Source organism: Brachyhypopomus gauderio, chromosome 1 (assembly GCF_052324685.1).
Source record: "Brachyhypopomus gauderio isolate BG-103 chromosome 1, BGAUD_0.2, whole genome shotgun sequence".
In the NCBI taxonomy this organism is placed as follows: Eukaryota; Metazoa; Chordata; class Actinopteri; order Gymnotiformes; family Hypopomidae; genus Brachyhypopomus; species Brachyhypopomus gauderio.
Genome location: NC_135211.1, coordinates 51,592,593 through 51,613,454, shown reverse-complemented (window position 1 = coordinate 51,613,454; position 20,862 = coordinate 51,592,593). Strand labels below are relative to the sequence as shown.

The window sequence follows — 20,862 nt, the reverse complement described above, 5'->3', positions numbered from 1 at the left end:
CAGGCTTTTAGTATGCCTTGTCTTGATGAGGCACAGGTGTCAATACTGAGGGGAAAGTGATAATGGGAGTGGCTTGGAGTGAGAGGGTGTGCACAGTGTAGGTGTGGGTGTGAGTGATTGTAAAAGTGTGCCCGTGCGCGCCCTCTGGTGGCGTCTGGGCTGACCTGTTGTGTTAGGAAGTAACCGACAGGAGTTGTTACTGCCCTCTGGAGGTTTGAGAAGGTAGGGGGGAGGATGTTCACTTGTAGGAGAGTGCCCGGGCGCAGGAAGTAAAGTTCGGAGTCAACCTACTTAGTGTGTAGTCTGCCATCACATGCAGTATCGGGTATGTACTATATTTTGAATATAAACTGTTAAATGTTCAAATGTTTGTATACATGCATTAGTCAACATGGTAATTCTAGCAAACATTTTTTAAATATCAGGATCGGCCAATTCACAGATCCACTTGTTTTTATTAGAGCAAATCCAGTCATTCCAACCTGTCAGCCTTTTAAGCATCATAATCTCACCACAGTCTTCATCATGGGCATTGTCTGGCTGCCCCTTAGCCCAGTACCTGAAATTCAGAGAATCAGATTCAATGTCTGATCACCGTTCTGATACCCTTTAGCTCAGACCTCAGCTCTGAGAGTTCTGAAATAGAGTATTTATAATATTTGTCTACAAATATTGTTGTACCTAAAACTACAACAATATTGTACTTATTTGCACTCCTTCGCCCATTGAGTGATGGGCGAAAGAGTCCAAATAAAGAAGGAAGCGATCACGCCAGTCTCGGGGGGAAAAAGAGGATTTAATGAATAACGTGCACCAACACAAAACCTGTGACAAATCTAAAAGAAAGAAACGATAACCAGCTGTCAACTAGCACCAAGACACGACCCTCAGTTGTCGGGTTTCCTAATGGGCCACATCCTTCAGTTCAAACTTCTGCTCTGAGAGTTCTGAAAACCCCTAACATCAGCTTAAGTATTTCAATATTAACCACACCCCCTAACATCAGCTTAAGTATTTCAATATTAACCACACCCCCTAACATCAGCTTAACTATTTCAATATTAACCACACCCCCTAACATCAGCTTAACTATTTCAATATTAACCACACCCCCTAACATTAGCTTAACTATTTCACTAGTAACCACACGCCCAAAGGGGAGTGGTCAGGGGCTGTAGAGTGACAGGCCCAATTAAACTACCTCCTGAGAGAACAGAGTATATAAAAGAAATGTATCCTTATTGCTATCCATACTGAAAGAACATCCTCATTATTTAAAAAAATATGGGTTTACATTATAAACCTGTGAACCTGCGTAGGAGGTCATTGGTCATAACAGTATATTTTGTTATAAAATTCTGAATGTGTGTAACGAAGCTCGCGCTGCGGAGCGAGAGAACAGACACAAATGGTGAGAAGAGCGAGATTTATTCAAGGGCATACCATCATCATCGTCGCTAAGCCAGTCCGGGTTCATAATAGGAGGGCAGTCCGTAAAACAGGCGTACACAGGCATGACAAACAGAAAACACGAGAAACAGGTAAGGAATATAAAGCAGGAACAAACCACGGGCAATGACAAACCAAACATCCAAAATACCAGACGAAGGACAAGGGAGACTCAGGGGCAAATATACACAGGTCTGAAACAAGGAACAGGTGGGAATGATAATACAGGGGCGTGGCTACAAACGAGGAATCACGGAGACAAACGAGCAGGGCGGGATGAACAGGCAAGTAAACGCAGACACAAGGGAACCCAGAGTGACAGCTAGGAGAGGGGGTGGTGCCCTACGTGACAATGTGAGTAGGTCACAGTTTTGTCTGGGTTTTCTGTGCACAAAAGCTCCAAGTGTACAAACTGTCTGACAATAAACTGAGCTCATTCCAAAAACACTTTGGCATTGGTGGAAATGAATAAAGAAACTGTAAGCTTGTACTGAACATTTTATTTATTTATTTATTTAAAATGGAGCAACTGACAATAAGTTGGTGGTGAAAGTTGAGGAGGGTTAAATAAAATGTACACACATCGCATGCGTGGTAACAACTGCTAACGTGTTTAAAAAAAAAGAAATATGGACACAACTAAACCACATACATACAAATGAACTCAACACCCAATGTGAAATATTCATTGGTAAATTAAATACAGCCTGGAAGTCCTTGTCATGTCCTGTTCACTGATGTCATCAGCCCCTCTGTGACCGTCATCACAATACAGTGGTACCTCGAGATACGAGTTTAATCCGTTCCAGACCCGTGCTCGTATCTTGAACTGCTCGGTTCTCGAAGCAATTTAACAAAGTATTGTAATTGGTTCCGGTCCTTAAAAAAGTCACAAAACTAGCGTAAATGTGGAAAAAAAGACATTTTCTTTATTAATAAAGGCACACGCAACATGTATAATTAAACAATAAAATAAATGTAGGAGAAATAGTTATTACAGTACTACAAAAAACGTTTGTAGTATTGATATACTGTACTGTATACACCGTACGTACTGTTACTCGTTGCAAAGTGTTCTGCCACCCTTATACGCCCTGCACAAGTCAGCAGACAAACAACTCCTCTCCCAATCACCACGCTGAAGAGGATTCCAGTTCTTCTTGTTTAATGGTTGAATGGAAGTAGGGTAAAACTACAAAGAATAAAATAGCATATTAACAATTGCTATATGGCAGAGTTAGAGCTGTACCATCGTAATACATGTCATCTAAGCAACAAGCAACAAATATAAACAGAATATGATTCAAACTTATGTTGAGAAACTAACATACCGACAGTACATCTGAAAGGCGAGAGATGTAACAGATGGCAATTGATTACAACATGCAGACATGAGACTCTCTTCTCATATACTGACAATGCACTTCCTGAACTAACACAGTGTTGGTGACATCATCAAAATGAACCTCAAACTACACCTCGTCAAAATAGAAGTCTCAAACCCACCCCATACATAGACTGACAATACACTCCCCGCCTGGTATCTGTGGATACCACTACCGTTAACCTAAATGACAAAAAAACCTCATCAGTTCTTCCGTTACTCAGCCGGAAGCAGCGTCACTACTTGCGTGACAGGTCTCAAGAAAAGTTTAGTCCCTTCTTTATCTGCAACCTTGATTTCTACTTTGCGAACTCTCCCATCTTCACTTGGTAACACTTTACTGATGCGGCCTAATGGCCAGTCATTTCGCTTCGACTGACAGTCTTTCACAAGCACCACGCTCCCTTCCGTAATGTTGTTCTCGTCGTTTCGCCACTTCCTTCTTGGTTGAAGTGTACACAGGTATTGTTTTTGCCACCTGTCCCAGAAGGTGTTTGCCAAACTTTGGACATGTTTCCACTGGCGTCTGTAAAGGTCAGCCCCACTAAACTGACCTGGGGGAACAGGGCAGGAACCGGTCTTTTGTGTGAGTAGAGTTGCAGGTGTTAAGACGAAAGGGTCCTCAGGATCTGAAGAAACAGGTATCAGAGGCCTGGAATTCACTATAGCAGTCACCTCAGCCATGAATGTGCTTAGAACTTCATGAGTCATCTTCACGGGTCGAGTTTGCAGCATCATAGAATCCAGAATTTTTCGGGTGACACCGATCATCCGCTCCCATGCACCCCCCATGTGTGAGGCATGGGGTGGGTTAAAGACCCAAGAACATCCTTGATCTGTGAGAAATCTAGACAATTTGCTCTCATCTAAGTTGGAAGAGATGTTCAACTCTCTGCATGCTCCTATAAAGTTGGTTCCCCGATCCGACCGTATCTGCCTCACTGGGCCGCGAAGAGCAATGAGACGTCTCATGGCATTTATGAAAGAAGAGGTGTCCATACTTTCAATGATCTCGATGTGAATTGCCCTTATGCTCAAGCAAGTGAATAGTACTGCCCATCTCTTGTCATTAGCATGACCTCCCCTTGTGCGGCGAGTGGAGACGGTCCACGGCCCGAACACATCAACTCCTACATATGTAAATGGAGGCTCCATGCTTACTCTGTCCGCAGGTAAGTCTGCCATTTTCTGTATTTTGTTCTCACCCCTGAGCCTTCGGCAAGTAACACACTTGTGGATAAGCGAGCATATACATCTTTTGCCCCCCACAATCCAATAACCTGCAGCACGCACAGTACCCTCAGTGAAATGTCGCCCCTGGTGTTGACATTGTTCGTGGTAATGTCTCGCTATCAGAACCGCGATGTGATGTCGTCCTGGGATTATAATTGGTTTTTTCTCCTCATCTGGGATGCATGCTTGAGATATGCGTCCCCCGACCCTCAAGAACCCGTCTTCTCCCGTGACAGGACTCAAATTAAGAAGAGGACTACCCTTTGGGAGCTTTTCTCCGCTACTAATGCACTGAAGTTCTTTCGCATAAACTTCCGCTTGTACTGCCTTAATGATGATGTTTTTGGCTCGTATAAGTTCATTGACATCACGGGGTACAGCGCAGTGGTGCCAACCCTTACAGCCTCTTGGATCTGTGTCGCAGTCTTTTCTGAAAGAGGCAGCGATGTGCATCAGGCCAGAGACTCCCCGAATCAATGACTTCCAGGTGGAAAAGCGACTGAAGCGTCCTGCACCGAGATGGGGATCCATGGCGACAGTAGCCAACGTCATTACTTCAGGGCGGACATCTAAATCGTCATCAGGATTGATAAGGTCAAAGGTACGCTCGTGGCAGGTTGTTTGGTCTGACTGCAATAAGAATGCAGGGCCTGTCAGCCATGTAGTTTCCTTGAGGTCAGCCGCAGGGACACCTCTGGTTGCTAGATCAGCTGGATTCTGATCGCTGGACACATAACACCACTGTGATGGCTGAGAGCTCCTTCTAATCCTCTGGACTCTATTACTTACAAATACATAGAATCGACGTTTTTCATTGTTAATGTATCCAAGGACTATTTTGCTATCAGTAAAGAACGTGACCTTATCGAATTCAATGTCAATGTCAGCTCTTATAACATCTGCCACATCCACACCTAACACCGCAGCACAGAGTTCGAGTCTGGGTATAGTTAAATCAGGACGTGGGGCAAGCCTGGCTTTCCCCAAGATGAAACCTGTCTGGTAGTTCCCTTCTGTGTCTAAGACCCTCAGGTAGGCTACTGCACCTATCGCCGAGACAGAAGCATCTGAGAAAACGCAAAGCTCTCGTCTTAGAGAAGTAGAGAGAGAGGCCTGTGTGTAGGCTCTGGGGATGTGTAGACTTTGGAGCTCTTGCAGGGAGTCTCTCCACCGTTCCCACAGCTCTCGTTTACTGAGAGGTAGAGGTTCATCCCAGTCTTGAGAGTGTGTTGTGAGGTCTCTAAGAAAAGCTTTACCTTGGATTATGACTGGTGCTGCAAATCCCAGAGGATCATATAGACTATTCACGGTGGAGAGGACTCCACGTCGCGTGAAGGGTTTGCTGTCGCCGGACACCTGGAAGGTGAATGTGTCGTTCTTAAGATCCCAAGCGACCCCGAGGGTGCGCTGAACTGGCGCTGTGTCACTACCCAGATCTAGGTTTCTCAGACAGCTTGCCTGGTCTTCTGAAGGGAAAGCGCTCATGACTTCTTTGCAGTTTGATGTAATCTTATGCAACCTCAGATTAGAGAAGGCTAGCATGCTTTGTACTCTCTTTAGGAGGTCGATGGCAGCTATGGCAGTAGGCAGTGATTTTAGACCATCATCAACGTAGAAGTCTCTTTCTACGAACTCTCTGGCATCTGCTCCATATTCCACCTCTCTCTCCCTTGCCGCTTGTCTGAGGCCATAAATTGCAACAGCCGGAGAGGGGCTGTTCCCGAAGACATGGACATTCATTCTGAACTCTACGACATCTTTGTTTTCGTTGTTGTCTTCGTACCAGAAGAACCTGAGAAAATTTCTGTCTTGTGGTCTAACAATAAAACAGTGGAACATCTGCTGTATATCTGAGGTGATAGCCACTGCCTCTTTCCTAAAACGCATGAGAACCCCGAGAAGGTTATTATTGAGGTCAGGTCCAGTTAAGAGTACGTCGTTAAGCGACACTCCCTCACACTGACAGCTTGAGTCGAAAACCACTCTGATCTGTCCCGGTTTTTTTGGGTGGTAAACCCCGAACAATGGCAGGTACCAACATTCTTCCTGTGTTTGGAGTGGGGGGGCCCTTTCGGCATGACTGTTCTCCAGTAACTTCTGCATGAAGCCGAAGAAGTGTTCTTTCATATCCGGTCTCTTTAAGAAGGAGCGTTGTAAAGAACGAAAGCGGTTGAAAGCCTGTTCTCTGTTGTTTGGTAGGCGCCGTCGTTGGAGCTTGAAAGGAAGGGGAGCTACCCAACTGTTCCCTTCATTTTTGTAAAAACCTTCTTTCATGATGCGAAGGAAGGTCAAGTCTTCAATCGAATGCCCTGGCTTTTCGTCATGCTCTGTTCTCTTGAAGATGTCACCTCCGACATGACACTTGCTCTCTCCTTGTGATAAGGTCTTATCGAGGACATCTTTAGGGGTTCTTGAGGTCTTCGCTGTACAGACACCCTCTCTCACCCGGTAGGTATTAGGACATGGCTCAAAAAGTGAACATCTTCCCTTCTCTAGAGTGTTCGTGAAGAAGACCTCAGCACTAGATGGCTTGTGGACTCTGCCAAGACAGACATTGCCAACCAGGACCCAACCAAGGTCCAGTCTTACAGCGTATGGTGCGTCGTGTGGTCCATTTATCTGTTCTCTGGCCTTATGAATTCTGATCATGTCCCTTCCAAGCAGGATCATTATTGGAGCGTCATGGTCGAGCTCTGGTATCTGTTTTGCTATAGGTTTCAAGTGTGGGTGATGTTGTGCAGCTTGTGGCGTGGGGATCTCTGAACGGTTGTCAGGGATTTCGTTACATTCAATCAAAGTTGGAAGCGGAAGAGTGACTTTTCCATCTATAGAACTCACTTGAAAGCCGTAGGCTCGCCTGCCGCTCACCTCTGTCACACCTGCACATGTTTTTAGGGTGTAAGGAAAACTTTGACTGTTTAACACTAGAAGTCCCAGAGAAGGGTCTTTCAACACTTCTACTATCGGAACCCAGAGAAGGGTCGAGAGAACTGAAGGATTTTAGCTAACACCCTATTATCAGCTGTAAGCAGGCACTTTTGTTCTGTAAATAAGGCCATTACTGGCGCACCACAGGAGGGGGCATGCTTCAGCTCACAACTAATTGTTGTTTTTCATTGAGTTTAGCCATTTAGTTTCTAGTTAGTTCTATTCAGTTTATTGTATTTTATAATATAAAGGTTATATATATTGTATTTAGTTTAGTTTTATCTGAGCAACAAAGCACAAACAATACATTATTTTTTTATATTTTAAATAGAAAATTAGAAATTTTATAGCCAGGTACATGTGAGTAATGACCAGAAGCATTTGTGTCTAAGTCAGGAGGACTGAAATTTCAGCATGAGAAACATACAAAAGAACAACTGTTATGTTTCCATGCTTTTTTATGTTCCATGCTTTTTATTATTGCCATAAAATTATACAAAAAATACAAGGAATAAAACAATTCCACACATATTTACAATAGGCTGCAATGCAGGGCTGTGTGTGTGTTTGTTTGTGTGTGTGTGTGTGAGTGGCATGTCCTTCTTGTGTGACTAGCACTTCAGCAGTCTGTCAGAACATGCCTGGCACTGCCAGGGTATCTCCCTGGTACATTTGCCACACGTGTATCTGTAGCAGTCGACACATCTCACATTTGCACAATTGTTCATGAGTGTTCTCATCAGAGCATTCACATACAACTATCTACCCAGTCTGCCAGTCCCTCATTTGGGGAGAAAGCTACAGTATTGTGGCTATTCCCACTTTAGTGACCCCATTTTGTTTCTCTTTCACTCAGACAATAAAATATTCCAATACAGTGAGGACATGCACCTAAGACGAAAATTTCAGACCCCTCCATGATTAAAAATTGTCCAAATTGTCTAAAGTGGGGAATAGCCACAATAGTGTAGCTTTCTCCCCAAATGAGGGAGTGGCAGACTGAATGGATAATTGTATGTGAGTGCTCTGTTGAGAACATTTCAACTTAATTGTATATATTTCTAAACTTACATCATGTCCTCTGTAGCTGCTGCTCTCAGCCAGGCCCTCTGACTGCCTCTCTCACCTTATGCATGTCCCCTGCACAACAATGCAGCTGGGGGATGGGCAGACACACTCAGGACCAGCTTACAGACTTTTGCATGACCTTTTTTGAGGTGGATCAACACAATTAATTTGGTAATTTTTTTCAAAAATTGTTATTTTGAACCCACTTATCTTTTTTAGAAGAAAAACATTACTAACATTACTACATTTCTACCTGAGCCTGCCAAAAGCCAGTGCTGAGGTATTTTGGATCATGAGGCCATGAGGCCATCCTTTGTCATGCAGCCATTTCTAGGTAGACGGGGGGATGGGTGATAGTGTGAGCTATGTTGATCCATTGACTCAGATGGAGAAGAAAAGACCCTTTCAGAGAAATCTGAACTTTAGCTATTTTGACCAATAATCATGTCACCTTTTGCAGTGAGAAAAAAATCCAAAATTAGTACAAAGGAGGCAGACTTGAGATGTTTTAGAATTATAGTTCAAATAATGTCTGTGTCAGTTTTATAATAAAGAGAAAGATGACTGTAGCCACCTACATGTGGATGAAAATTCATGTCACCACACATTTCAATTACTCTGTTGACTGAGAAGCAAGGATAGCAAAGGTTTCCAGTACACAGCAGGCTTTGGACATGATCCTGGAGGGGCCGTGGGCGGGTGGGGTTCCCTGGTCTTTCTCTGCCTGCCTCTAGCCTCTGGGGCCTTGCTAATAAGTACATTCTGTACATTTATCCTATGTAGCACTTACATAAACACACACACTCACACACACATACATCAGTCATTTGTGCTGTATGTCTTACTTTCTGCTCTTCATTTAGTAGCAGCAGTTGGTGAAACATTTGAGCTGTTTTTTCTGCTCTTCTGTCTTTTCCCTTTTTACTTTCTCTCCCCCTCTTTTTTCTCCTGTCCTGTATGGTTCACCTAACCCCAATTGTTTTTATCACTATTGTACTGTATTATACAGATTTGTTTTCTTTTGATCCTTACATGAAAACAAAGTTGTCCTCCCAAGGGGAAAGGGTGGAGGTGGGCCAAAAAAAAAGTTTGAAAAGCCCATATGAAGCAATTTTCAAGCCTAGGGTCACAAACGTCACACACAACACATTGTTAGTTTTCAGAGAGTAGTGAAAATCTGTAGTAGTGATATCTCTTTTGGTAAGATTTCCTAAATTTCCTATTTTTGTTTGCTGGTTATGGCTGTATTTGGAAGAGACACACTGCAAAATCTTGATCTTGATAAGTTAAAATTGCTCAATAATATTATTCTATTTCAAGTAGCTGAGGGTTTTTTGTATACATTTATGTAAAAACATTTTTACCTATTAGCAGTTTTTCAAAAGACAAAACTACTTAAAATAAGGTTAAAAATATCAGAGCCATTTTGACTAATGAATATGCCACCTATATGCCATTATAATTCAAATATTATGTTTATGTCAATTTCACATTATTTCAACCTTTCACAAATCAAATCTCAAACATATGGTTCTGTAGATGAGGAGACTTCTTGCAAGAGATCTTGCACAGTCTCATATGGCAGCCAAGGAGGTGCAAGCTTTCAGCAGCAACCACCCATACCTGACACACGCCTCATTTACATAACACTGGAGGCAAGTTCAGCTCTTCTCCCCCTGCTGATTCCTCAGGCAATGGGCACTTTTGCAAATGAATGGATGTTAATTGGAGCCACCAGAGGTGTCAGTTTGGACTAAGGTTCTTTGGACCCTCTTTAGGGACTTCAGGGGGGTGGTTGAAATTTCAGGGACTTCTAGTGTTAAATTGAAAACATCAAAGAACTCAGATCTTACGAGAGAACGATTACTCTGATCATCAATAACAGCGTACACCTTGATCGCTTCTTCTCGGCAGCCGGTCGGGAATATGTTTACTAAGGAAATCTTTGAACATGATTTGCCCCTCACATTATCTCCACAGATTTCGGTGCAGTTGGCTGATGCTTCTTCTCTAGAAGAACAGCTCATCTCCCCGCCTTGATCTCCAGTAAAGGTGGGGGCCTTCACAGATTCAGGAATGGATACCGCATGTAGAGCTGAGTGATGCCTTTCACTGTGACACTCGCTGCACTTCACAAGTCTTTCACAGTTCCTCGCTAGATGTGTTGTTGAAGCTAGACATTTAAAACAAATACCATTCTGTTTTAGAAAGGCTTTCCTGTCTTCTAAAGACTTCTCTCTGAATGCGCGACACTTTTGCAGGGGGTGTGGCTTCTTATGAATAGGGCACAGCTTCTCTGGGTTGATGTTTGTGTCCTGCATACCACTATTTGTTGTTTTATCTAGAGAGACGTATGTCTTGTGGACTGAGATGGGCGCCCTGTTTGTAGTTCTAGGGTAGTCTGGTTTGCTGCAGCCTGCTTGCGGAAGGAAGAAACTAGGGTCGTTACGCATCTTAGCTTGATCTGATATAAAATCTACAAGCACAGAGAATGGAGGGAAGGAGACCCCGTGTTGTTGTTTGAACATGTAGCCTAACATCATCCATCTCTCTTGCAGATTAAAGGGCAGTTTCTGAACAATGTTGGACACGCCACGTGCAGTGTCTAAGCATGCTAGGCCTGGAAGCATTCCTTCTGATTTTGCTGCTTGGAGTTCTGTCAGCAAGTCTCCTAATTCTCTCAGCTTGTTCCAATCTCTATTTGCAATCCTTGGAAAGCCATCAACTCTTTTAAACAGAGTACTCTCAATGACTTCTGGTGCCCCAAAACATTCGTCTAGCCGCTGCCATATCATTTGAAGTCCCTTTTCTGGGATGTAGACATGCACGGCTCTGATTCGCTTAGCTTGTTCCCTTGACTCTGTACCAAGCCACTTGACTAAGAGATCTATCTCTTCTTTAGCAGAAAGGTTGAGGCTCATAGCGAGGCTTTGGAATGATGCTTTCCAAGCTCTATAATTTTCTGGCCGATCATCAAACTGCAGTAGGCCTGTGGCAATTACTTCTCTGCGTGCCATGTACTTAACGAGGTCAGCAATGTTCTGACTGTCTCTATAGTGAGCCTGCGGAGTATTGTCGATGGTCTGAGAATATTTTATAGGAGAAGGCGGGCATGGCGGGCATGGCTTGACTTGTTGATAAGTTGGGTATAATGGAGCTGGGCACGACGGCGGCCCTACACCAGGATATTGCAGGTTCCCAGATGGGGGACTCACGTTCTCTGGTGGCCGAGAATAACTAAAGCAGGTATCATGCCTTCGAATACTGGGGCCTGGATGCCCCATGAGCTGCAATGGCTCAATGGCATTCACCTCTGAATGGGTAGATTGTTTCTCTGTCTTGACTGTGTGTGTACTTGTAAATTGTAGCTCAACATCAGAGGCAGCCTTGGGGGAGAGCCTGCTGAAGGGATCTGAAACCTGTGCGTATGGCAGCTGCGGCAAAATACTTTCATTTAGCGCAACCTGGTGAGCCGTCAGTATTTCTTCCTGAAGTCTGTTCTGCTCTTGAATGTAATCTTTGGTTCGCTGAACAGAATCATGGGAGCTCCGACCTGCGTCCCCTTTTAATTCACAGGCGGACTCTTTGTCACAAACTAGAGCTGTCGCTAATGCTTCGGCTTTTGCAACCGCAGCGGCGGCAGTTTTTTCAGCATTTAGAACCTCGAGTCGCGCATCTAAGCATGTTTTCTCTGCGTCTAAATGTGCCTTTTGCATCTTAATCTGCATTTCTCTTTCTGCATATTTGGCTTTAGCCTTGGCTTCTTCTGCCTCTGCGAAGGCTATAGCGGCAGCTGAACTGGAAGAAGAGCCACGAGAGCATTTTGAAGCTGCTGGCCAACGAGATTGGGTGACGAGACTGCTTTGGGAGCCAGACTTCTGTTTTTCCATAATGGGATATGAGCCTGACCGGAGTGCCTGTATCACTTCTTTACTGTAGCGATGACACTGACCTCTTCTGATGTATCTCAGCCCGTTGAGAGGTTGTCGTTTTACTGTTCTGCCACCCTTATACGCCCTGCACAAGTCAGCAGACAAACAACTCCTCTCCCAATCACCACGCTGAAGAGGATTCCAGTTCTTCTTGTTTAATGGTTGAATGGAAGTAGGGTAAAACTACAAAGAATAAAATAGCATATTAACAATTGCTATATGGCAGAGTTAGAGCTGTACCATCGTAATACATGTCATCTAAGCAACAAGCAACAAATATAAACAGAATATGATTCAAACTTATGTTGAGAAACTAACATACCGACAGTACATCTGAAAGGCGAGAGATGTAACAGATGGCAATTGATTACAACATGCAGACATGAGACTCTCTTCTCATATACTGACAATGCACTTCCTGAACTAACACAGTGTTGGTGACATCATCAAAATGAACCTCAAACTACACCTCGTCAAAATAGAAGTCTCAAACCCACCCCATACATAGACTGACAATACAAAGCACACGTGCGAATGGCTGTGATGACCGGGTACAGGAGTCGACCTTACCAACGCCTCAAGAATAAAAAAAATGCTATTGGCTGCTAGAACGCGCTAAATGACGTCATCTCCGCACATACAGGTATGTTTGTGTTTTTGAACCTAAGGTTGTGGGGGAGGGAGAGAAAGAAAAGCGTTTGAAGGTGTATCTCAATTCAGGGGCTGCAGCCCACGAAGTGCGCATTTGTAGGCCGGTTACGTCACTGCGCCGCGCCGAGGCTGTCCCAATTCGTGGACTCCTTCTTATGCGGCCGACGAATGTAGCCTTCAAAACCCCGAAAACGAAGGATGCGTCTGAGTATCCTTCGCGTCCCACGATATCCCAGGATTCATTGCTCTATGAACAATAAACAGGCGGAGTCTAGTGTACGGGCCGAAGAATTCGTTTTTAAATGTCGGTATTTTTTAAATATGGACATTTATACTGCAATGAGATGCTAAATAACATGCCAGTTATTAATGATATTGCAGGTAAACCTGTGCTTTGAGTATTTACTAAAGAGTAACGTTTATAAAAATACATTGAATTTTGTTATATTAAGTTATATTTCCCGCCAAACATGTGAATACATGTTCAACGCATTTTTTTTTAGGCATTTGTGGGTGATGTGATATTTGTCGGACAGTGCGCTAACACGTATGTAACGCGGCAGAGCGTGGTCACGCAAACATACGTCTTGCGAAGACTAGACTGTTTCATTTAACAGCCGTGAGATGCAGCCTACCCGGCCTTCAAAGTGTGTGGCCACTGTGGGCTGCGATCTACGTGGTCTACGTAGGCTGCAGCCCCTGAATTGAGATGCAGCCTTTGTGTGTCTTTGAGCTGATTAATGATTTCTTTTTTTCCATATAGTACTGTACTGCCACCTAGTGGTTCATGCTCATATCTCGAGCGTGCACTCGGGTGTCGAACAGAAATTTTGCTCGTCTCGGTGCTCGTATCTTGGATTGCTCGTATATAGAGCAGCTCGTATCTCGAGGTACCACTGTACTACAAAAACAGCTTTGAGCGTACTATGCAACACTTTTCTCACAGATCCACTTGCTCTTATTAGAGCAATTCCAGTCATTCCAACCTATTGACATCAGAATCTCACCACAGTCTTCATTACCTAGATTATTTGGCTCCCCCTTATTCCAGTACCTGAAATTCATAGAATCAGATTTAAGGTCTGATCACTGTGCTGATATCCTTAAGTTCAAACTTCTGCTCTGAGAGTTCTGAGAACCAAATTTTTTACCAAAAATCTTAACATCAGCCTAACTATTTCAATATTAACCACACCCCCTAACATCAGCTTAACTATGTCATTTTACTCTTATTGGGTCATACAAGTTTTTACAAATGTACAACTGCCACCACAGATCTTATAAACTATGTACTATCTTATGACAAATTAGAATAGTAATACATTCAAATATTTATAGGCTTCTACTCTCAGTTAATAGTTCATATAAGAAAAGAAAAAAATAATGAAAATCATGTTGCACTTTTAGGTTGATTTTATAAGTTTAATGAGTGTGTGCAGGGGTGAGGCTAGGGTATTTTTAGTGGTGCTAGAGCACCACCGTGAAGTTGCTCAGCACCCCCTGGCTCAACACATTTTTAAAATATTATATTATGCAAAAACCTTGCTCTGCACCTGCGCAATACTTTGGTATTGTGCCTCTGTGAGCACTGGGGGCTGGGCACCCCTAAAGACCAGATCCTAAAATCGCCCCTGAGTGTGTGTTATTTTACACTGATTTTCTTACCCAGTGTTTGGAGGACTAGAGCCATCCACCCATTTCCAGTTGCCCTCTGTATCTATATCAGTCAGACCGATCCAAGCACGAGTGTTTTTCACCATTTCAAACATAAATTTCTGCAAACATAGTTCCTACATAAGAAAAGGCAGTAGAAGTATAACTGTTCTCCCTCACATGGACTCTCCCTCTCTCACCTGTTCCTCTCTGCTGTTGATGATCACCAGGTCTGCTCCTCTCTCTCTGCAGAACTGTCTGCACTCACTCCAGGACTTCTCTTCAGTAGAGATGTAGTAAAGACTGGAGTTGAAATAATTCCAACCTTGTGCATTGCATTTCCACAAAAAGAAACACATACATAAATATACTAAATCATAGAAAATCAGTGTTATGAGGGCTTCTGTTTCCTGACATATTTTTGACCCGTCAACAATGGTCTGAATTTCCACTGCATTGTCATTTCTTTATTTATGTTATGCTACATTTATTTAAAGGGAACTTTATAGTTCGTTCAAGTTGTTCCTGTTCTTTAGGCTAATTTCTTTCTTTACAGTTTTAAGGTGAACATAATGCACCATTGATTTTAATAAGAGTCACAAAGTGTATAAAAACTTTTTCATAACAGCTTAGGCTGAACAAAGATTGTGACGTGTAGATTATTTTGCAACTGTAAGATGTATTCATTGTGCAGGATCCCTGTAGATCATATTTATTCACTTACCCAGTACTGAAAGTCTTCTGTGCAGTACAGAAATCTCAGTAACTGGTCTCTCTCTACAGTCAAGTTGGTGTAACTGGTCTGTAACTGATCTCTCTCTACAATCATGTTGGTGTAACTGGTCTGTAACTGGTCTCTCTCTGTAGACAGGTTGGTGTAACTGGTCTGTAATGTATCTCTCTCTATTGTCAAGTTGGTGTAACTGGTCTGTAACTGGTCTCTCTCTTTAGTCAGGTTATTGTAACTGGTCTGTAACTGATCTCTCTCTACAATCAGGTTGTTGTAACTGGTCTGTAACTGGTCTCTCTCTATAGTCAGGTTGGTGTAACTGGTCTGTAACTGGTCTCTATAGTCAGGTTGGTGTAACTGGTCTGTAATGTATCTCTCTCTATTGTCAAGTTGGTGTAACTGGTCTGTAACTGGTCTCTCTCTTTAGTCACGTTATTGTAACTGGTCTGTAACTGATCTCTCTCTACAATCAGGTTGTTGTAACTGGTCTGTAACTGGTCTCTCTCTATAGTCATGTTGGTGTAACTGGTCTGTATCTGGTCTCTCTCTATAGTCAGGTTGGTGTAACTGGTCTGTAACTGGTCTCTCTCTATAGTCAGGTTGGTGTAACTGGTCTGTAACTGGTCTCTCTCTAGTCAGGTTGGTGTAACTGGTCTGTAACTGGTCTCTCTCTATAGTCAGGTTGGTGTAACTGGTCTGTAATGTATGTCTCTCTATTGTCAAGTTGGTGTAACTGGTCTGTAACTGGTCTCTCACTTTAGTCAGGTTATAGTTTCTGATCTGTAGCTGGTCTCTCACTACAGTCAGGTTGTTGTATCTAGTCTGTGTCTGGTCTAGCTCTCTCTCTGCAGGTAACTTGACAGTTAACCACATCACTATGATGACAGTCAGCAGGAGAACACACAGCATCCACAGACACACTGCAGTCAGTCTGGAACATCTGCTCCCTGCTGTGTCTCCTCCTATAGTGAGAAATCAACATAATAATAATAATAATAATAATAATACATTTTATTTGTTTGGCGCCTTTCATGGCACTCAAGGTCACCTTACAAAAATTAAAACAAAATTAAAACATACAATGAATATTAAAATTCTAACACAACAACAGAGATAAAGTTACATTTGTTAAAATGTATTGATTAGTATTTCTGTAGAGTGTTGAGATAGGATGGGCCTTAATCTGGAGATGTTTCTCAAGTGGAAAAAAGCAATCCGGGAGATATTGTTTATGTGAGTGGAAAAAGAGAGTGTGCTGTCCAAAATCACACCAAGATTTGTAACATGAGTGGAAACAGGTACAACATCCTCAGCAATAGAAAGTGAGTTAATGGTATTTTTTGAGAGTGAAGCTTTGGATCCAATAAGAAGTATCTCAGTTTTCTTGCTATTGTGTTTCAAGTAATTATTTGTCATCCATATGTGCACATCACAGAGACAGGCAACTAGATTATTTGGGAGAGTAGTGGAATTAGGATTAGTGGATACATAAAGCTGTGTATCATCAGCGTAACAATGGAAATGAATACCATAATGATGGAAAATATTGCCAAGTGGTAGAAGGTATATGTTAAACAGGAGCGGTCCCAATACTGAACCCTGTGGGACTCCACTACAGACTGTTGAGCAGTATGACCTGTGGTTCTGGATCTGAACAAACTGTGTCCTGTTTGCAAGGTAGGAGGCAAACCATTTATACACTGTACCTCTGACCCCAATGCTAGCCAGGCGATCCATGAGAAGCCGATGAGATATGGTATCAAAGGCAGCAGTGAGGTCGAGGAGAATAAGAATAGAAAGTTAGCCAGAGTCAGCTGCTCTCAGGAGGTCATTGGTTACCTTGATTAATGCAGTTTCTGTACTGTGCTTACAACGGAACCCAGATTGGAACCTTTCAAAAAGATCATTTTTATGAAGGTAAAACGAGTTGAGCTGCAACTACCTTTTCAATGATTTTGGAGATGAATGGCAAATTTGAGATTGGTCGGTAGTTATTTAAGTCAGAGGGGTCTAAACCAGGTTTTTTGAGAGTAGGTCGGATTACTGCAACTTTCAGTGAAGGCGGAACTATACTAGTGATCAAGGAAGCGTGAATAAATCTAATTATGATGGAGATGATTGAAGGCAAACAAGCCTTTTGTAATGATGTAGGATAACATAAAAATATGGTTTAGTCTTTTTTATCTGTCCATCTTTATACCAAGGTCTTTTTGTCTTTATCCTTAGTGTAATCACGCTTTACACTTTTACAATCTTGTACAAACACAGTAGCTTTAGACTTATCGCTCATTGTTCATAATCAATACATTTGGTTACATGATTCCATCATGGGCGGTTTGTTCATTAGGGCGATTGGGTGATGCACCACGAAAGGATGAATAGGAAGTTTTTTTTTTCTCACACATTCTATCACGGTATTTAATTAGCCATGTCTGTTCTGGACAGCGTCTCTTGCCTCTGAATGCCGTTGTACAATCAGCGTTGACATGCAGTCCTTGCAGGGCCGGTGCCAGAACATATACAGTGAGGGGGCGTCAGAAAATTTCAGGGTGGCGAATGTAAGTTGTTGAGCGGGGGTGGCGTGTAACGATTGTTGAGTGGCCGAGGGGGCGCCATGTAGCGATTGCTGTAAAATAAATGGGTCTTATTATTTACATTGAGGGGGCGGACACCTCGCCTTTCGCCCCCCCGTGGCGCCGGCCCTGAGTTCTTGTAGTACCACCCATTTTGGGGCAATTTGAGTCTAACTGGAAATCGCCTCGAGTGCTCTCATAGAGTCACATGTTAATTTTTTTTTTAAGTGTAGGCACTGTAATGCAATGTCTATGGCAGGGGTACTCAACTGGCGGACCGTGGTCCGGATCCGGACCCGAACGCAGTCCTGTCCGGACCCAATCTCATTCCTGATTAACTGGATACGGACCAAAACAAAACCGTAGCATTTATTTCAGGGCTATTGAAAAAACACTCCGTCACGAGTGTTACGTTTGCCACCCCCGCTCAACAACTTACGTTCGCCACCCCCTCCCCCCCCCGCTCAACAACTTAAGCCTGCCTGGTTGACGCTTCGCGAGCGGCGCGAGGGTCCGGGCGGTGAAAATGATGTAATCGCTGTGGCTCCGCGTGTGTCTTGCGCGCTGTCGGTTCGCGAGGTCGTGCACCTCTCGAATTTTGTAACTTCACGCGCGCCGCGCTTCAGCGCAATGAACAAAGTCACGTTTTCAGGGTTCAAACACCTTTATAAGGTGGAATTCAAGCACTTGTACGTCACTTTCAAGGTTCATTTCAATATTTCCCAGCATGTTAAACATAATTAAAACACTAGAGCTCCTAGAGAAGCGAAAAATTTCACAGGGCTTGGTAGGGTCCATGTAGCCCACTCCCCTGCTGTGAAGGGATTAACGCCCATTGTCTTGGTAATGCGGTGGAAGCGGCTCACCCCAAGCTCATACGCCTGCCAAAGCACAAGCTGGCTCACCCCCAAGCTCATATGACCAAAACACCAAACGTGATACTTCACGAAAATGTTGAAGTTACAAGCAGACTGTATGTTACCGATACTACAACAAACGGCAGAAAATTTGTAGACTCGTGTTTCAAAAGTTACAATTCAATCGCACGTAGAGACGACTCTCCCGTCAATGAGTCCCGTCAAACAATAAAAATAAATAAAATTGTTTGAATCTTGCTCTTTGTATATTTCATATACTATACTATATAATATTTGTTGTAATCAAACACTTTCTGTTTCTGCATTTGAATTCGCGTTTGAAAAGCTAAGAAATTATATGGCGCAATTAGCTTGATGCTAATGTTATATAGGAAATCCCATATCATTGCTAGCGAAAATTAGCATGGTCGCGTTGCATCACTGATAAATGTTGTGATCTAAACAGCAGGCTGGAAAAGGAGAGGAAAAGACAGGAAAACAAATTCATGTGCTCTCTATCTATCTATCTATCTATCTATCTATCTATCTATCTATCTATCTATCTATCTATCTATCTTTGTGTTAGAAGCATTTGATAGAAGCATTTGTGTTTCTGCTTGTTTGTGATCTAAACAGCAGGCTTGAATCTTGCTCTTTGTACACTTCTTATACTACCTCTCTATCTATCTATCTATCTATCTATCTATCTATCTATATTTGTGTTAGAAGCATTTGATAGAAGCATTTGTGTTTCTGCTTGTTTGTGATCTAAACAGCAGGCTTGAATCTTGCTCTTTGTAGCTACATTTCTTATACTACCTATCTATCTATCTATCTATCTATCTATCTATATTTGTGTTAGAAGCATTTGATAGAAGCATTTGTGTTTCTGCTTGTTTGTGATCTAAACAGCAGGCTTGAATCTTGCTCTTTGTAGCTACATTTCTTATACTACCTATCTATCTATCTATCTATCTATCTATCTATCTATCTATCTATCTATCTATCTATATTTGTGTTAGAAGCATTTGATAGAAGCATTTGTGTTTCTGCTTGTTTGTGATCTAAACAGCAGGCTTGAATCTTGCTCTTTGTACATTTCTTATACTACCTCTCTATCTATCTATCTATCTATCTATCTATCTATCTATCTATCTATCTGTGTTAGAAGCATTTGATAGAAGCATTTGTGTTTCTGCTTGTTTGTGATCTAAACAGCAGGCTTGAATCTTGCTCTTTGTACATTTCTTATACTACCTCTCTATCTATCTATCTATCTATCTATATTTGTGTTAGAAGCATTTGATAGAAGCATTTGTGTTTCTGCTTGTTTGTGATCTGTGATCTGTTTGACTTCTGGGTGCAGAGACTTTCTGGGTGAGGCTGCTGCCTCAGTCTTGCTCTGTGAATTAACATAATAAAGGGTGATGTTTGGCTTTGCTAATTGTTGGCAAGAAGGAGAAGGAGGGGTGATGTCCTGAGAATCCTGAATTCTCAGGAGCTCTAGTGTTAAGTTAAATATTTATACATATTGTCAGGAACAGCACATGATCGCCCTGAGATGCGTTTCACCTGCCGCTCATCGCCCCTCCCCTTTCACGCTATATAAGCTTCCTCCTCTATCTTCCGGGTTGCGAAGTATTGTTGGCATGCCATCTACCAAGCGTTATCTCCTGATTGCTCTCCTGTGTTTTGACCTCTGCTCTCGTTCCAGACCTCGTCTCCAGCCTAGCCCCTTTGTACCTCCGGCCATCTGTCTACCCGGCGTGAACTCGGACCGTCCTGACCACGACAACCGCACTCACACACTGCACACACCACACGGAGTTATTCACCTGTGCGAGTACTCCGTATTCACTCAAGAAATAAAAACATCAGTAATCCGCATTTGGATCCGTGTCTTCCTGGCTGAAACGTTAAATAATACTTCGCCAGTTTAATGGATCCAGCGGACTTACCTGCACTCCTGGCCCAACAAGAGAACACCATCGCCGCGCTCCAGGAAGACGTCCGACGACTCACGGAGACCATGCAAGCTCAAGCCGCGCAGCTGCAGACGGCCCAACAACAGGTGGCACAACACCAGGCGATACAGCAGCAGGTATTCCAACAGCAGGCTTCTCAACACCAGGCTGCTGCCGCCGTCGCTCCTCCTGGTTTTCCTCCTTGTATTCCTGTTGCAGTGCCGGAGCGGTACGACGGTTCTCCAGAGCGGTGTCAGAACTTTCTCATGCAGTGTTCCATGTACTTCGACTATCACCCAGTCCAGTTCCAAACGGAGAAACAAAAAATCCACTTCGTCCTGACGCACCTTACCGGGGAAGCTGGTGCCTGGGGTACTGCACTGTGGAATAGTAAAGACCCGGCACTCGAATCCGAAGCTCAGTTCTCCATGCTATTTAAG

General features: G+C 43.1%; 2 protein-coding genes across 4 annotated transcripts; both read right to left on the bottom strand.

The window, feature by feature from the left end:
* Positions 1 to 1,988: 1,988 nt before the first annotated feature.
* On the bottom strand, positions 1,989 to 12,414 carry LOC143524681 (uncharacterized). 3 transcript variants are annotated; one of them, XR_013133495.1, is made up of 4 exons: positions 12,317 to 12,414; positions 12,015 to 12,177; positions 2,505 to 2,641; positions 1,989 to 2,346 (listed from the first exon to the last, which is right to left on the bottom strand). XR_013133495.1 is itself a non-coding variant. In XM_077018282.1 (3 exons), the coding sequence occupies exon 1, from the start codon at positions 6,734 to 6,736 to the stop codon at positions 3,050 to 3,052; it is 3,687 nt and encodes a 1,228-aa protein (XP_076874397.1). In that variant the 5' UTR covers positions 6,737 to 7,919; the 3' UTR covers positions 1,989 to 2,346; positions 2,505 to 2,641; positions 2,781 to 3,049. The 3 variants fall into 3 exon arrangements, 2 of the variants coding, with proteins under 2 accessions (XP_076874397.1, XP_076874398.1); XM_077018282.1 differs by lacking the exons at positions 12,015 to 12,177; positions 12,317 to 12,414 and adding an exon at positions 2,781 to 7,919; XM_077018283.1 differs by lacking the exons at positions 12,015 to 12,177; positions 12,317 to 12,414 and adding an exon at positions 2,781 to 7,919 and having other exon boundaries at positions 1,989 to 2,328.
* A 1,892-nt stretch (positions 12,415 to 14,306) lies between these two features.
* LOC143510324 (uncharacterized) lies at positions 14,307 to 16,765 on the bottom strand. Its single transcript, XM_076999583.1, has 7 exons — positions 16,735 to 16,765; positions 15,721 to 15,990; positions 15,440 to 15,659; positions 15,206 to 15,365; positions 15,023 to 15,041; positions 14,499 to 14,623; positions 14,307 to 14,420 (listed from the first exon to the last, which is right to left on the bottom strand). The coding sequence occupies exons 1-7, from the start codon at positions 16,763 to 16,765 to the stop codon at positions 14,307 to 14,309; spliced, it is 939 nt and encodes a 312-aa protein (XP_076855698.1).
* Between the last annotated feature and the right edge of the window lie 4,097 nt (positions 16,766 to 20,862).

What these genes read in the sequence shown, in the direction of transcription:
- LOC143524681 (XM_077018282.1), bottom strand. Translation starts at nt 6,736, where the DNA reads ATGATCCTGCTTGGAAGGGACATGATCAGAATTCATAAGGCCAGAGAA.
- LOC143510324 (XM_076999583.1), bottom strand. Translation starts at nt 16,765, where the DNA reads ATGGATCGCCTGGCTAGCATTGGGGTCAGAG. An exon ending in GAGACATACATTACAGACCA is followed by an intron (nt 15,660 to 15,720) that starts GTTACACCAACC and finishes CAACCTGACTAG; the next exon opens with AGAGAGACCAGTTACAGACC. An exon ending in GTGACTAAAGAGAGAGACCA is followed by an intron (nt 15,366 to 15,439) that starts GTTACAGACCAG and finishes ACCTGACTATAG; the next exon opens with AGACCAGTTACAGACCAGTT.